The 16,563-nt window shown below is 41.5% G+C and overlaps 1 protein-coding gene across 1 annotated transcript; it reads right to left on the bottom strand.

The window, feature by feature from the left end:
• Positions 1-14,156: 14,156 nt before the first annotated feature.
• LOC124177506 (lysosomal acid glucosylceramidase-like) lies at positions 14,157-16,040 on the bottom strand (the record flags this gene model as incomplete). The annotated part of the gene is made up of 5 exons (XM_046559923.1): positions 14,157-14,527; positions 14,685-14,962; positions 15,062-15,165; positions 15,236-15,667; positions 15,770-16,040. Coding segments are annotated over 5 exons (1,185 nt in total), but the record flags the coding sequence as incomplete, so codon positions are not given.
• Positions 16,041-16,563: the final 523 nt, after the last annotated feature.

Consider the following 16,563-nt stretch of genomic DNA (forward strand, 5'->3'; position numbering starts at 1 on the left):
CTCGAGTCGAGTTATTCCGTAGCGTAAACATCCGATAACCGATCCCGCATGGTTATCTGGCTGAGCCAGTCCTCTTCAAAATGTTTACTTCATTCGGCCTCCCTGACCATCCTGGGTCGCCCTCGACCCCCTCGTTCGCACGTATTGTTCGCTACGATCTAAAAACAAGACCCTCTCTTATTTACATACCAATTGCTAAAGACATGGGAAAGGCGACAACTGCGTATCAATCTACACCCCGCAGAGGAGTGATCAGGTCCCCGCAAGAGTGCCAACCGATAATCAGATATCGCCAAAAGTGGTTAGTTCGGAGGACAATGGGAGTTAGGATGTGTCGGGTGTACGGTTACTAGCCTTGCCAGACGCCAACTGCCAGGCTGAGCGGGCAACCGGCCTCCTCAGCCCTATGAACGTCTGACTCCTGACTACCTTTGGTCCCGGCCTCCGCCCAAAATCCCACCTGTTCGAGATTGACCACTTCTCGATCATGGGAAATGGACTCGACCCTGGTCCAGCCTTGCCAGCACCCGTCGCACGAAACAATCTTGACCACGGATTGCATCTCAGGGTTACTGACTGCGGGCCCTCATCCCAGGATGGGAGTAACTCACCATTGCGGCTTACTGCGTGGCATCGGACGTGACCCACTTGCGCTCATTGCGGCTTACTGCGTGGCATCGAACGTGACCCACTTGCGCAAACTGTCCACCGCTACGACGTCCCATCGGTTTGGCGACTTTTTCAGGTTTCGGAGATCCTGGACCTCGTACCGATCGTTTGGCAGAACAGCCGTCACCTTGAAGGGCCCCTTTGCCTTCGCGACCAGCTTCCTGCTCTCCCCGGTTGCAACAGGACTCGCCGCCGCCATTACGACATCCCCCACCGCATACGTAGGCGGCCTGAATCGCCGGATGTCGAAAGCCCTCTTCTGCTGCCTCTGCTCCGCGTCGGTGGACGCCTTGGCGGCATCCCTCAACTCCTCCAGGTCGACTTGGTCCAAGGTGCCTTGGATCCCGGCAAGGAGTTTGGCCTCGGCCATAGCACGTGGCTTATAACCAAACAAGAGCTGCGTTGGTGACCTACGCGTGGTCCTGTTTGTCGCAGAGTTCATAGCACTCTGAACCTTCTTCACGCTGTCGTCCCATGCTTCCTCTCCTCCTCCAGCACAGGTTGCTGCAAGCGAACTTAAAACTGTGCGGTTCATGCGCTCGCACTGCCCATTAGCACGTGGTGTTGCCACTGCGTTCAGTATGTGCTTAATATCATACTCCTTGCAAAAGGCCCTGAACGAGTGTGACGTGAATGCCGTCCCTCTGTCACTAATGATGCGAGCAGGTACCCCGAATATTGCGATCAACTGAATCAGTGCTTTTATCACCCCTTTCGAGGAAGTATCGCGGACAGGTTCGAGAACACAAAATTTAGTAAAACCATCCACAATGGTAAGTATTTGTGTGTTTTTTCGTCTATTACGCACAAATGGTCCAACATGATCCAGATGTATCGTGTGAAAGGGAATGGTGACTTTATCTATCGGGTGTAATTGTCCCGGTTTGCGCCCAGCCGCCCCCTTATAATACAAGCAGTTCAAACATGCGTTTACGTATTTCGAGGTGAATTTCCTCATTCCCTTGAACCAGTAATTTGCTTTTAGCTTTTCTAACGTCCTCTCAAGAGCGAAGTGCCCTTGTTCGTCGTGGCATAATCTCACAACGTTAAAACGAGACATTTTCGGTACGACCCACTTGTTACCCGTGTCTGTCTTTCGGAAAACGACCCCTGCCTTGAGGTCATACTTGTCATAATATTGCTTCGTTTCTGATTGATTTTCGCCAGATTCCAAGATCCTACGAATTAAATCTATGTCTGGGTCCTGCGATTGGGCCACCTTAATCCATTCGCTCTCCGTAATATCGATAACACAACAATCAATCGCATTCCTACTTAAATAATCGACATGAGCTGCTTGGGTACCCGGGCGATACACAATATCGAAATTGTAGTCTTGCAAATACACCCACCAACGCGCGATTCGCGGTTGTATGTCCTTTTTACTCGCTGTAGCGCGCACGGCACTGCAATCAGTTACTATGGTGAATTTGATTCCTAATAGGTAAACCCGAAATGCTTTCAATGCCGTGAATACCGCCAGCGTTTCTAAATCATACGAATGATATTTTTGTTCCGTGGGAGTCGTCTTGCGACTATAGTATGCGACCACGCGTTTTCCTTCCTTATGTTTTTGTATTAGTATGGCACCCAAGCCCAACGCGCTCGCATCCGTATGCACCTCGGTTTCACGCTCGGGATCGTAAATTGCTAAAATCGGTCTGCTCACTAGCATAGCCTTTATCTCGTCAATTGCTTCGCTTTCCTTCGCTCCCCACGACCAAGAAACATCTTTACGCAAGAGGTTCGTTAATGGGGCCGTCTTTCGCGCAAAATCCTTTATGAATTTGCGGAAATATCCCGCGAGACCTAGGAACTGCCTAACTTGCTTTATATTAGTAGGGTAACCAGCTTTTGTTACGGCATCAATTTTATGAGTGCCTGGTCGTATCCCTTCCCCCGAGATTTCACGTCCTAAATACTCGATTTTATTTTGGAAGAATTTACATTTGGATAGATTGATCGTCAAATTGTTAGCCTGAAGAGCCTTAAGGACTACTTCTAGTTTCTCAAACCCTTCGTCTAGCGTCTCTGTAGCGACCAATATATCATCTATGTACACGAGGGCATTATCTTTAAGGACTCTGTTCATGGCCTTATGGAACACAGCTGGCGCGTTGACTAACCCAAAAGGCATTCGCAAGAATTCCCATTGACCGTCCGGCGTAACGAAAGCCGTCTTCTCGATAGAATCGGGGTGCACGGGAATTTGATAGAACCCGGACTTTAAATCTAAAGATGTAAAAACCCGTTTGTTGCAAAGTTGATCTACTTGGTCATCAATTATAGGCAATGGATATTGAATACGTTTGGTAATGCGGTTGAGACCTCTGTAATCTATTGCCATTCGCGTCTCCCCATTTTTTTTTTCGGACAAGTACAACCGGGCTCCCGTAAGGTGACGTACTCTCGCGAATAATACCGTTATCCTCTAATTCTGCTACCATGATCCTCACTTTCTCCCGATCGGTTTTAGAGAGGCGGTAGGGCCCATGAAAAACGGGAACTTCGGACGTTAATTCAATTTTTATCTCTGCGGCATCCGTTTTACCTAATTCCTTCATCTGCAGAGATATGCTCCGCCGATAACTATTTAGTAGCCTCAGCAATCTCGTTCTGTTGATCGCGTCGAGGTATTCGCACCAAATATCGTCCTCTTTCACCGCTCCCGCTTGCTCGGCATCTATTGCCTCAACTTCTAATACTTTATCGTTTTTAACCGGTTGATCCAAGGTAAATGTCACCCCAGACGCGTCTGATATAGCCCTAGTACCGGCCTTTTGTAAGATATCTCGCCCGATGAGAATTTCCTTCGACAATTGGTCATCGGCAACAATAAAGACTTTTATCTTGAATGGAATCTCATCAATATGAACCTCGATTCTTGATCGAGCGATCGGAACGACTATCGCATGATTGAATGCCGACAAGGTTTTGTCCGTACCTCTAAATTTTAAATTTAAGGATCTCGCTAGACTCTCCCGGATAATCGAGCAGTCGCTTCCCAGATCAACGGTACAGGTCTTTTCCCGATTGCCTAGAACGCACCTCTTAAGTGGTTTATTTACTCGGGTTGCCGCAATCTGGCATACGTCAAGCGAGGTTGCGCCCCGTAGCGAGACCGTCCCCTTGCCATCTAGTCATGCTCTCCTCTCGTCTCTCTCCTTTCGCTGCTTTTTACGGCATTCCGTCTCAGTATGCCCCAAAATTTGACAAAAACCGCACCTCCCCCTAACTCCGATATTTTTTTCGGTCGCGTGATGGGGGTCCTTTGGCAGTCCCATTTCGTTTTTATTAACCCTATCGCGCCTTGGTTCCGGGCAGTTGACCCTGCGGTGCCCCTTCCCTCTGCAATTATAACACGCATCGGGGTCAAGACGCCCGGTTCGAGGTTGAAACTTAACTAGCCCGAAAGGACGCTTCGTGCTCTTTTCGTCCGTTGCATATCTCGTTTCTTTAGGCTTGCCAATCGACACGGATTCCAGACACCGACTTAATTCTGCGAGCGTCCCTTTTTTCGCAGTAATCAAATTCATTTTTAATTGTTCATTGTGGATTCCGTGAACCACGAATTCAACAATCTTTTCCTCCGGGATGTCTAGATTTGCTCGATTAATTCTTTTGACCTTCTCAAAGCAGTACGCTTGTAAAGACTGACCCGGCGTGCTCTTATATGCTACCGCGTATTCAAGTAGTTCCCCAAAATTCTGTTCCCCTGAAAATTGTCTAAGAATTGCTACCGTAAAAGCTTCCCAACTAATAGGAGCACTCTTTAGCCCGTCATACCAGCCCCTTGCAATACCCTTTAATTTTAATGAGGCCAAATAGATTTTGTGCGGGTCATCCCAGTCATACATTACCGCGTACATGTTCACCTTCTCTAACCATTCTTTAGCCGATAAATCTTTTTCTTCCGGATCAAATTCAGGTAATACCTTCTCGTTCACGTAATGATTTGACCGTTTCGAACCTGTCTTGATGATAGTCGACAACACTTCAGTCAGCTTCGCAAAATCGGACTCACCCTGAGCTGCGGTACCACCCACCGGACTCCTACTCGCAGATCCATGCGTCAGGTAACTCGGCGACCGACTCCTGCTCCTCGTCTTAGTGCGCCGCTGGCGCTCTCCGCACCGACGGTTGCTATCGGATCCTGAAGCTGCTCTTCGATGACGGGTGCGATCCGAGAGCTTCCTGTACCTGCTTCGGCGATGACTGCTGGCCCCTGAACTGTGTCGTTTCGGGCGGCACGAAGGCGATCTCAGTCGCTGCCCATCGTCATCCTTCGTCCTTCTAGATTCCCCGTCACGGTCTCTCTTGCTCGACTTCGGTGGCATATTGTTCTATTCTCCGGTCGTAACACTTTCACTTTGATAACTCACACTTGTGGCTTTCAGATTTCACAATTTTGAACGTAGCTCGTGGTATATCCCACTTCTGATCTGTAGAAGGTATTTTATTTGGAACAGGAACTTTGACAGATTTGAAATTGTATAGAATAATTCAGTTTCGGCCTGATGCGCTTCGTGTCCTGGCTAACAGTCGAATGTCTCCAGGACCGCCTTCCTCCGAGAGCAGTCCTCGGGGCTCTCGAGTCGAGTTATTCCGTAGCGTAAACATCCCATAACCGATCCCGCATGGTTATCTGGCTGAGCCAGTCCTCTTCAAAATGTTTACTTCAAAAATAAATCACTTTCAAGTCAATGATGTGGCCAGAGTTGAGTTGCGAATAAAGTCCTATACGACACACTGGGATAAAAATCTATCATTCCCTTGTTGAATATTGTATTATTTCGTTGAAACTTTAGACATAAATTTCAAATGAAATATTAGTCATTCTTAGCATAATTTTATCTTCCACAATGTCGATTGCCATTTAATTTAATTGGGTGAGTAACACGCGTTGCAGACTGACTAATTGCAAAGGATGTGGTCCAATCAACCGCACCGTATGGTTTCGTGATATCGTCAGCTGCTGATTAGAGGCTTGCTTAAAATGTGTTGAATTGTTACGTTCTGGGAAAACGTCTGCGAGAGATCTTCTATTCGCTGATTGATTAGGATCGAATTCAGATTAACAAACTTTGTCGCGTCGATTATATGTGTGAACTCAGATTTTCGGTTCGTTCAGGATTCTCGTTTCAGCTCTTCACTGTCTGTGAATTCGGTTATTTTGTGTCGCGCTAATTAACACTGCGCGCGATTGAAGTGATTCCTTTTACACAAACACTGTCATTTGAAATACACATTTATTAACAAATAACAATTTCTCCTCGATCAATTCTCAGCGCCAGATTTTAACAATGTCTTATTCACTCGCGAGGTTGTTCAAGTACGGTTGCAACAGCAATACTTGAGTTTGGTGTTTCTGAATCAAAGGGTTGTTTGATTTTAATTCATTCGCTCTTCGTTTGAATTTGGAATTGATTCTCAGTTTAATTGAGTAGATGATTCTTCAATGTGAGGTTATTATCTCAACTCTGATTATGTTCTTCTTTCTTTGATGCCTGTTTTTCGAGATTTCTTAAAAGCTGGATGTGGGAGGAGTTTGAAAAAGGGGTCTTCGTTGGTGAGTTAGGTTCCCAGGTGAGTCAGCGCAAGACGATTGCTCTGTGAAGCCGATCGGTGAGCGCCGACACGACACGTGGTCTATTCGCATCCAAGGAATAGAGGATGATGAAATGCTCTACGTATCTCCTGTCTCACGCTCTTCGTGTTTTGTATGTAATTTCACCTTTATTCGTCTTATCGTGTCTAAAATCTCCTGCAAGAGTTTATTAATCCGAATTTGAGATTATGCAGCCCGTGAGCAGGCTAATATTAAAAACGATATGCGCTTCGACTGTGGAAATACGTCTACCCGCATATTATATCTTCTGCGTCGCGTTACTCAGCCACGGTAGCAGATAGTATGATACATAAGAATTGTGAATGCTGTAATTTATACACGGTGATGGTAACTATGTAGTTCAATATAGGTCCGAAAAGTCACGGTGAGAGCGTGTGAGACGCTGTTATTGTGATTGCCCGTCGGTAATTAGTAGCGTGAAAAGGGTGCAGCCGCAATTAGCGGTTAGCACGTAATAGAATTGAAGTATGCAACATAATATTGGGACGGAATAGTACATTACGATACGAGTGCGCAAAGTAGGTCGTTCCCGCACCAGCGAAGTGAGTGCGGGATGACCTACGTGCGCACGAGTATCGTATACTATTTTTCCTATCAAGTTGCGCAAAGTTCGACCACTACAATTATTTTGAATAATTGAAACGTATAGAACGGTGGCGTTGGGGCGCTGGGACGGGGAGGTTCGGGGGGGCGAAGCCCCCCCGCTCCAAAAAAACAAATTATAGAACTGTTGTAAATTTATTAAATTAAGAAAAATCTGATTTATTTATTGTTTTCAAGTATTATTAATATTTATCGTAACGTTACAATTTACAAAATGAAACGGTATATTTTTTAATGACTGATGTGGTTATAGATACATTTTTAATGGCTTTTGGTGCCTCGCTATCCGTATCACTTTGTACATTATTCATAGTTATTCACTCTCACTTTACTTGTTCTTTCTAAAGAAGAAGAAGAAGAAGAAAACGGCAGAATACAAAACACAGAACGCAAGTTTTAAAGATGTAAACAAACCGGCGCTCAGCTCTCAGCTCAGCGCGCCGGTTTGTTTACGTCTTTGTCGTCTGGAATGGACCGGTCAAAACGTGCGTTCTGTGTTTTGTATTCTGCCGTTTTCTTAATACGGACGACGAACGTCAAAGTATCAGTCGCTTCGCATCAGTTCTTTGGAAAGAACAAGTAAAGTGAGAGTGAATAACTATGAATAATGTACAAAGTGATACGGATAGCGAGGCACCAAAAGCCATTAAAAATGTATCTATAACCACATCAGTCATTAAAAAATATACCGTTCATTTTGTAAATTGTAACGTTACGATAAATATTAATAATACTTGAAAACAATAAATAAATCAGATTTTTCTTAATTTAATAAATTTACAACAGTTCTATAATTTGTTTTTTTGGAGCGGGGGGGGCTTCGCCCCCGCGAACCCCCCGTCCCAGCGCCCCAACGCCACCATTCTATACGTTTCAATTATTCAAAATAATTGTAGTGGTCGAACTTTGCGCAACTTAATAGGAAAAATAGTATACGATACTCGTGCGCACGTAGGTCATCTCGCACTCACTTCGCTGGTGCGGGAACGACCTACTTTGCGCACTCGTATCGTAATGTACTATTACAGAAATTCAAAAAAAAAAAAAATGATATTCTAGATAAAAGCCGTTTGCTTCGAAAAATTATGTTTTTTGACATGCATGTTAATCTACATATGTTCAATGATTTCTTCGATACAGGTAGAATCAAAGGATGCAGAGTTATCTGAGTGATATGAAAAAATTATGACATTTTTGGAGCAAGCCCGTCGTGCCTCGCATTATTTTCTATTATGGCTAAACAATGACGAATTTTGTTGAGATGAATCAGAACAACTTGTACCCAGTGCACTCTTGTAACATAGCCGGAGTTTTTCACAATTTGCCAATTAAACCGTATGCCTGTGAAACTCGGTTGCCTGCGGAAATTATTTTGCGGTCGCTATAATACCGGTTGTTGGGAGTACAATTGTGATGTTAATTTTCTTTCAAAAATAAGATATGTTAGAATGAATGAAAAACATGGGACTCTCACTTGGAAGTTTATTTTTATTAGATCACAATAGATATATTTTATTCGTACAGATACAAATGAAGCGTCACCGGGTAAATTTATTTCCAATTGAAAATTAAATACGGCAGCCTCAGAGAAAAATTGAAAACCATAGTATTAGTATGATGAAAATCAGAAATCCATTCTCGAATTCCTGCACCAATTACGGTACTGCGAATAGATTACAAACAATCCATCGAATAACAAATGTTTTTTTCAATAAAATGTATAATCAAAGGCGCGCAATGCATGCGTGGTGCATAAAATTATTCTTGCAAATGTATCAGTATATTATTATTATAATATATTACAATATATAAAAATGTTAATTGCGCGTAATTGTGACTAACCAGGCGGCGTCACACCGTCAAAATCACAATTACATTGCGCTACCACAGTTTTTGTTCGAAATTGGAATGTTTTTGATTTTATTTTCTAGTCCCCACCCCCTAAAAATTTCCTCCAAACGATCAATCGACTTTGCTTGATTCAAAGCAGGAATTGCAACCAAACTACTTTCGGAAAAGGCAGAAAGTTTTGTAACAATGACGACGCATGCATTTATGTGGTTACGCAGATTTTATTTTTGTTGAAATGCAACTTTCCTTTAATGGTCAACTTTAGGCATCGATTTTTAAACAAAATTATTGTGATTCTCAGCATAATTCTGCGCCTAAGGTATCGAGTCTCATGCAATTTAATTGGGTGATTAAGACCACCGCGTATGCTTATCACGATCCCTGATTACAAATACGTGCGTAGCAGACTCACTAACAGTGAAGGATGTGGTCTCGGTAGCTGCATGACATCATCGATTCCGGAGGAAAATTTTTCCATGACTGACCATCAGCTACGCGGCGCATGAAAAAAAAAAATGGCGCAGGGAGATCCGAACAATAATATATGTTTCCGAATCAATTTCTTGTGAAACCATTTTATTTCGAAAGATACGCCACTGTTTGCATGATGGAAAATTTTGTTTTGCATTCTTGCAAAATTTGTCAACTATTCCACACGAATGGCATCAAACAATATGCCTATAAATTCCGGTAGCCTGCGGAAGTTATTTTGCTGTCGCAATAATCGACTCTGCCGATATTATAGGAAACTACACGATCCAACGATTCCGATCATCATTTGTACTTGCGTTTAAGCAATTAATATTTCTTTCCTTGCGATGACCTACCTCTTTCAAAAACGTTATTACGTTGAATTTCATCATTTTTCAGATAAAAACAAACTGGAAACAACCCTTGTCATTTTCTTTCAAGTTTCAAGGCTTCACGTATTGGAATTACGTTCTTCTTATTTCCGCAAGTTACATGAAAAGGTTGAACAATAAAAATGATGTTTCATGCAGTAAGACTGACAATTGAGTTGTTACGAATAAAATGTAAATTTTCACACCAAGAGCTTTTTTTTAGGAGTCAAACAAATACATCATTAAAATTGTAGTACTTTCAACGGTAAGTCCAAAAGCCATATTTGGAGTGAAAAAATCTTTCGCGGTTGCGAGTATTCCGTCGCGCTTTTTATCTGACCGCTCGCGTTTCCGGTGCCATGGCAGGAAACTGCATGATTTTTATAATAAGGAAAATATGACACATTGGTTGACGTCACTCTTTATATTCGCGTTCCGACATATCCTGGCAATATTTCCACGGCTTGTACTACTTTTTGAAACTCGAATTTCAACATCCATAGCGTTTCGATACGTAATGAGGTCCCACGAAGCGTTCGGTGCCTAACAATTTCATTAATTCTTTCCTTCTAAGTCCGAGTTTGGATTCACTTCAAATTCGATAGGTGGCGAGATTTCGATAAAATTAACCGCTCTCTTGAATTTGAACTCAATGGGTCCCAAGCTGCGTTCCCTCGAAGGGCGGAGAAGAAGAAGAATTTTCATCCCATATCAACTTTGGCAATCGGTATGTCCGAAACTGCAGCGTACATCGAAATACGTCAAGTTTATACAACAAGGTCAGACTGTCAAGGTCTCTCGATCCCTGATATGAGATCCTGATTTCGGGCGTAAGTTGGGCCAGGTGAATGATTCTCAGCTGAAATTTTGATGCAGCCGAAATCCGGAACCGCGCATTCCGGGTAGCTGTCAGAATATGTAGCGTTGCAGATACGGACCGTTCAATTATTGCCACAGTCCCGGGATGCGCAAAGAATGACTTTCACTGTGAATGATAAGAATGTGACTTCGACAATGTTGCAACACTTTGAATCTGTCAGTGAAGTAAACGGCCTCTTTGTCAATATCTGCGTAGTGTAATCAAAGCTGTTGGAGTAATAGACACTTGCAAGTTTCTAATGGTTTGAGGCAATGCTCGGTTTATATACTCACAATTGATCGAAAGTTTCGGTTAGCTATAATTCACAAATTTTCAAATTTTTTAGTCAAACGGAGAAACAGGACAGTCGAAAGTTGATTTTCTCATTAGTTAATTGTAATAAAAGTGATTTTAGAAGTGATTCCTTTTCGAGTTAGGTACGATAAACATTCAAATAACTTAGAAAACGTATTTTTTAAAATCTGAAAAAAATTCTGAAGCAAGGAAATTTTCTAAAATAATTCATATACAAATAACAATAAACACCTAAACTCCTGAAATAAGTTGGTATCTTCAAAAATTCGTAACTCTGAGGCAAATATATGAAATTGAACGGTTAAAAAAGCAAATTAAAGCTCTAGAGTGTTCCTTTCGAGAAAAAATATTGCAAAATCATTTTATGAAATTGGAACCCTTACTTTTTACACGAACATATAATTTTTTTTTAGGTGTAAGCGTAGGAGGTTTTGGTAAGAAATATAAACATTATTCGATTTGAAACTATTTATTGAAATTTTATAACTACAAAATCAACGTCGTCTTCGCTCTCATCCTCAAAATAATTCACAGCTTCACGCAAACGACATTCTCGACTCACATCGTCCCCAGAGCGTTTTGCCATTTTTTAATCTCAATCACAACGCATGGTTGTTTAATTTCAATAATATCAGATGAAATCGAACTCTCATCAGTACAAAATAAAGTACGAAATGATAAACTTACCTGAACTATCGCTTTCACGATTTGTCACCATATTACATTGTGGGAAGAACGTCGCAAGAAATCTTTTCTTCACTGCGTGATTTTCGACTTTAATTTGATTCACAAACCTTGTGGTGTTAAGGTCTCGGTAGCATTTCTCGTGCAGCCTGTTTTGATCTGGAATTATATTGCGGGTCGCGCCAACTATCACTATGCGTGATGAGAATGATTCGTTTTATACAACAATTCAATTCAAAATACACGTTTATCAACATTAAGATGTTGGTTGAATCGATTTTCGAGATTTGGTTCTACAATGTTATTATTCACTAGGTTAGTTATACTGAAGTTCGAAGGTTCCGAAGGTGAGTGTTCTACGATTCAGAATGATCCATAATATTCGTAATTTCAAAGTATTCTGAATCGTCCGGAGTCTAAATTGATTCTACAATCAATTCAGTTCATTCTCTTTCGATGTCCGAAGTCATTCTCTTTTGCATTAGTCTGGTTCGAAAAGGATCTTCGATAGTGGGAGATCTGGAAGAGACTCCTGATTGGTTCTTAGCTACTTCAGTGCAAGCCGATTGGTCTTGAAGATGCTAATCGATGCGGTGCCGACAAGATAGTTAGTTGCAAGAATGCATGGTTGAATTCTCAGAATGATACTTTGTGAACTGCTCTTTTTTTTTTTTTATCACGTTGCTCGCGTTTCGTCAGTCAGGGTTCATGAGTCTGAGTTCCGTGGATTTAGATTGTAGACCCACATGGTCTATGTATGAGTTGGAATTGAAGATATGAAGTAAATTTTATATATAATATTATATATATATATATATATTGCATGGCATTACATGAACATTAGCTCGCTTGCGAAATCACAGATGGTATTTTGTATGCAGATTGTCGGTGCGAAATCATTGCACACTAAGATAGTAACTGAATCTAGATCGATATTGATCTTAAAGGCTATGGTACGAGCATGGGCGCTGTCTTATGGTAATTGCACGTCGGTAGGTGACGGTACAAAGAGGGTACAGCCATAATTATCGACTGGGACGTAAGAACCATGTACCTCGCGTTTGCTCTAGCCGTGAGGAGAAGTTCAAAGAGCATAAGCGAATCTTCACTTCCGATGAACAGGGCGAACCTCGAACGACCTCGGCAGGCTTTTGGGAATAACTCTCCTGCTACCAACTCTTGGATTCTGATTGTAGCTACTTTTGGAAACAAGTCTCGGGCTATATTTGCCTCATGCGGGATATTGATCGACTGAACTGAACACGTCTGACTTATGAGTGACGTGTGACCTGTTACATACCCGATGCATTTATAAGTTTATTCAAAGCGTCTAGCGTGCGTTTATTCAACGTTTTGTGCGATGCTGGAATAGCTTAAGTACAAACAAATGCTGGCGGCAAATACAGAGCATTCCATTTTGCGAATAAAGATACTTGCAAGACTGTCTTTGCACGGACATATTCCAATAAACGACGCACCGTAATCCGTGCCGTTCATCAGACGCTTCAAAAATAAGATTCATGTATATTACATGTATCAAGATCAGCGCCAAGTTCATTATAAAAAAACAAAAAAAAAAAATAATAAACGCGTGGGAACCAATGCACTACCGGCGAAAATATTATCAGATATACGTTCGCTCTCACGATGAAATTCGACATTTCACAAATTTTATACGCTTATATATTTTAAGAGCTTTCATTTAAGCCCTAAATCAATACGATCGATGCACGGAGAGTCGATACACACATTTCCAAGATCATCGAAATCGTCGGTTCGATCAAGAATTTTCAATGACCATCAATTAATTTACGAATAATTGTACGACATACTTTTGTAACGTATATGTATATAACATGTTGGACAAAAAATAACTCCATCGGGGAAGTTTACGGAGACAGCACAAGAGTTGATCGCCCGCACTCGGTCGATAAAAACGTAATTACGATTCCATTTCGTAAACAAACCGTCAACTGCGTGACACATGATGCGAATGAACGTATGAAGAAAAATACCAGAACCAGCGTTGCGAAGTTTTCAACCGTAACGAATTGATCTGTAAGCATTATTTATATGGATTCTTTCATCTACAATGATATTGCCGCGTAAAAATTACACCAAGTATGGCTTGGCTTTCTGGAATAATGATGCTTTTATGTCAGAATTCTAAGAGCCAAGTTGTTGAAATAATCGGGATAATGAATGGGAAAGCATTTAAACGTGCTTTAAACAGTGTATGAAGTATATTTTACACGGAACAAGAATTGCCTGTCAGATAATCATCAAAAAATTATTCTACTAACGAGTCCAACGGTCTATTAATTACACCGTCCCACAAAAAAGAAAAAAACAAGTGGTTTGTACTTTTAACCGGACCTACATATCTTTATGTATTTTGACGCGCTGAATCCGAATCTGAAGTCGGTTTTTCTCGTACACCCTCAAAATTTTGAGTAAATCGCAAAAAATTAGCAGTTTTGATCAGAAAAAAATATATGGAACTAAAGACCAAGTGTGACTTTTATGTATTTTGGTCCGCTGAATCCAAATCTGAAGTTTATTCAAGCATAAGCCTTTTGAAATTTATGTAAATTGCAAAAAAAAAACCTGAAAATTGCGGAAAATAGCAAAAAATTGCAGTTATTGTGATAAAATAAATTCTATAGAGCTAGATTAATAGATCAATCATGATTTTTATGGCTTTTGGCTGATGGCTTATTTGGCTTATATATCTTTAAAAATCTAACTGAATAGCAAAAAATCTCTGAAAATTTCAAAAAATTGACGTTGTGACGAAAATTATTTTTGAAATCAAAACAAGATATGTATTACGTTATTTGATTCAACAATGTTTTAATATACCTTAGACCCTCTGCTATTGTACCGAATACTGCTATTGCTCATTTTTGCCCGCATTCAAATCGACAAAATTTACGCAATTGCTTAGAAGTGACCAATCGATTAACAGTGTGTGGTCACTTATACACAATGGTATGAATGGATTTCGGTGGTAGCTGTAAGTCGATGTTTCCTCTTTCTTGGTCACGGATAACTGCATGCTGATTTTCAGTGAGTCTAAAACGAAAAATGAGTTGTATTGCCAAAACAGGACATTTGACAAATATTACGTAGACAATTTATTGTAAACTGTAACGAAAACTGGTCGTAACTGATAATTCACCTGTCTGTTGGATACCGATTGAAATCCGATTATAATATATCTTGAACTCACGTATTGTATAGAACTATAACAATCTTATTATTCGGAGTCTTGAAGGCGACAGCAATTGTAGACCTTCCCTCCTGACTGAGCTTCAATCTGACAGAACCTCGGGGAATGAATTTACTGAAGTGTGCTAAGCCGTAGAACATTGGTTGTTTGTAAAACTCGTCATTCTCAGCATTCACGATGATTGCAGAATCAACAAAGTTGCTCCTCCAATTGGGACCACCATGCTGGTTAAGAGCTAAATTCCAGTCCACCCAGCCGGTAACCCAATGTTGCAGATTCTTTAAGATCAACGAATCCATTACAAGCGAGTTGCCGCCATTTCATTCGCAAAAGAATGCTCCCTTTTCGCCACGCGTGTTAACGGATATTATACTTACGTCCATGATATCCGTAATGTACATTTCCCCTCGTTCCCAGGATCCTAAGATGACTTTGTCGAATTGCCATGGCTTATCTCCTGTACGAATAGACGATATTTTGGCTAACGGATTGTTATAAAAGACCATTAATATCTAGCATGCAATATGTCGATTGAAAATGACATAACTAACCAACCGAGGCCTCGGTCATGATCAGAAACTTCTCAGGAAAATGATAATGGGTTCGATCGATCACCCAAGAAGGTACAATACTATCCCAGTACCAATGGAATGCAATACCGGCCGTATAGTTTTTTGCCACCTTGTTGCTAAACATATCAGAGACGTACCAGGGCAGGCCGAATTTCTGGTCGTCGAAAGCCAAAATTATGGTATCTTTGTGCCCGGATTTGCTCACGGTAGGGCCGAGGTTTTCCGCCACCCATTTGCCCATGCCACTCGGTGTCCACCCCATGCTGTTAATACCAGCCACTGGTACGATACCGTTAGACGGTTCATTGCCTGTCGTCATCGCCCACATTTTGAGTCCATATCTTTTGTACTCATCCATAAATTTCACAGTGTACTCAGCGTACACCTGGTAGTAGTCTTCAAGGAGAAACCCTACGGAATACAGTTACCAAGTACATACTTGAGTTATAATGCACGATATCCATCGATACATCGTTGACCCTGAACTGGCAATACTGCAATATGCGTACTCACCGAAACCCGTGTAATCATTATTTGTCTTCATCCAAGGCGGAGCAGTCCACGCAGATGCGAAAAATCTTAGATCGCGATTCATTCTAAGAGCCTCTTGCATCAGTGGAATTTTGTACTTGATATCTTCCTCTGCCAGGCTGAAGTTGTGAAGTTGCGTATCAACACTCTGGGTGTCGTCGTAAGTATATGCTCGTGTGGAGAAATCGGACACACCAATGGGCACACGACCTAGGTTGTATCTACTACCTTCCTCGCCGAAGTACGACCTGAAAATTGCGGGATTTTTTCAAGCTACTCAACTGGTGCCCGTTTAGAAGCAAAACACAATGGCAGATGTTAATGACTCGTTTGAAGAGTCTTTATACGGAAGCTTCGAGATTGATTTCGTGGAAAGTAAGGTTATCATGAACTGGGATGAGCACAGAAGAATTTAAATGGAATATTCTTTGCGATGATCTACCGACGAATCCAGCCGACACAGATATCCTTTCGTTAAAAATCTCGTTAGTAGGTCACACGTTTCGCGAGCTTGTTCTTCTTCCTTGATTCGAGAGAGTTTCTGGGAAACCGGTCCACGAAAGTTTAACTTACAACAAAATGCGTGCTACTCGTTAATTTCCATCTGACATATTGCATTATCCGAATATTGAATAACGAATACATGTCTTCTAAAGAACCCACAGTTATTGAATATTTGAAGCTGGAAACCTGTCAACCATATAATCACCTAAACAATTTAGATCGCAAACGTTAATTGTTCAATATCCAATAAAATCATCAGCCTTGAGATCGGT

Source organism: Neodiprion fabricii, chromosome 3, assembly GCF_021155785.1.
Source record: "Neodiprion fabricii isolate iyNeoFabr1 chromosome 3, iyNeoFabr1.1, whole genome shotgun sequence".
NCBI classification, from domain to species: domain Eukaryota; kingdom Metazoa; phylum Arthropoda; class Insecta; order Hymenoptera; family Diprionidae; genus Neodiprion; species Neodiprion fabricii.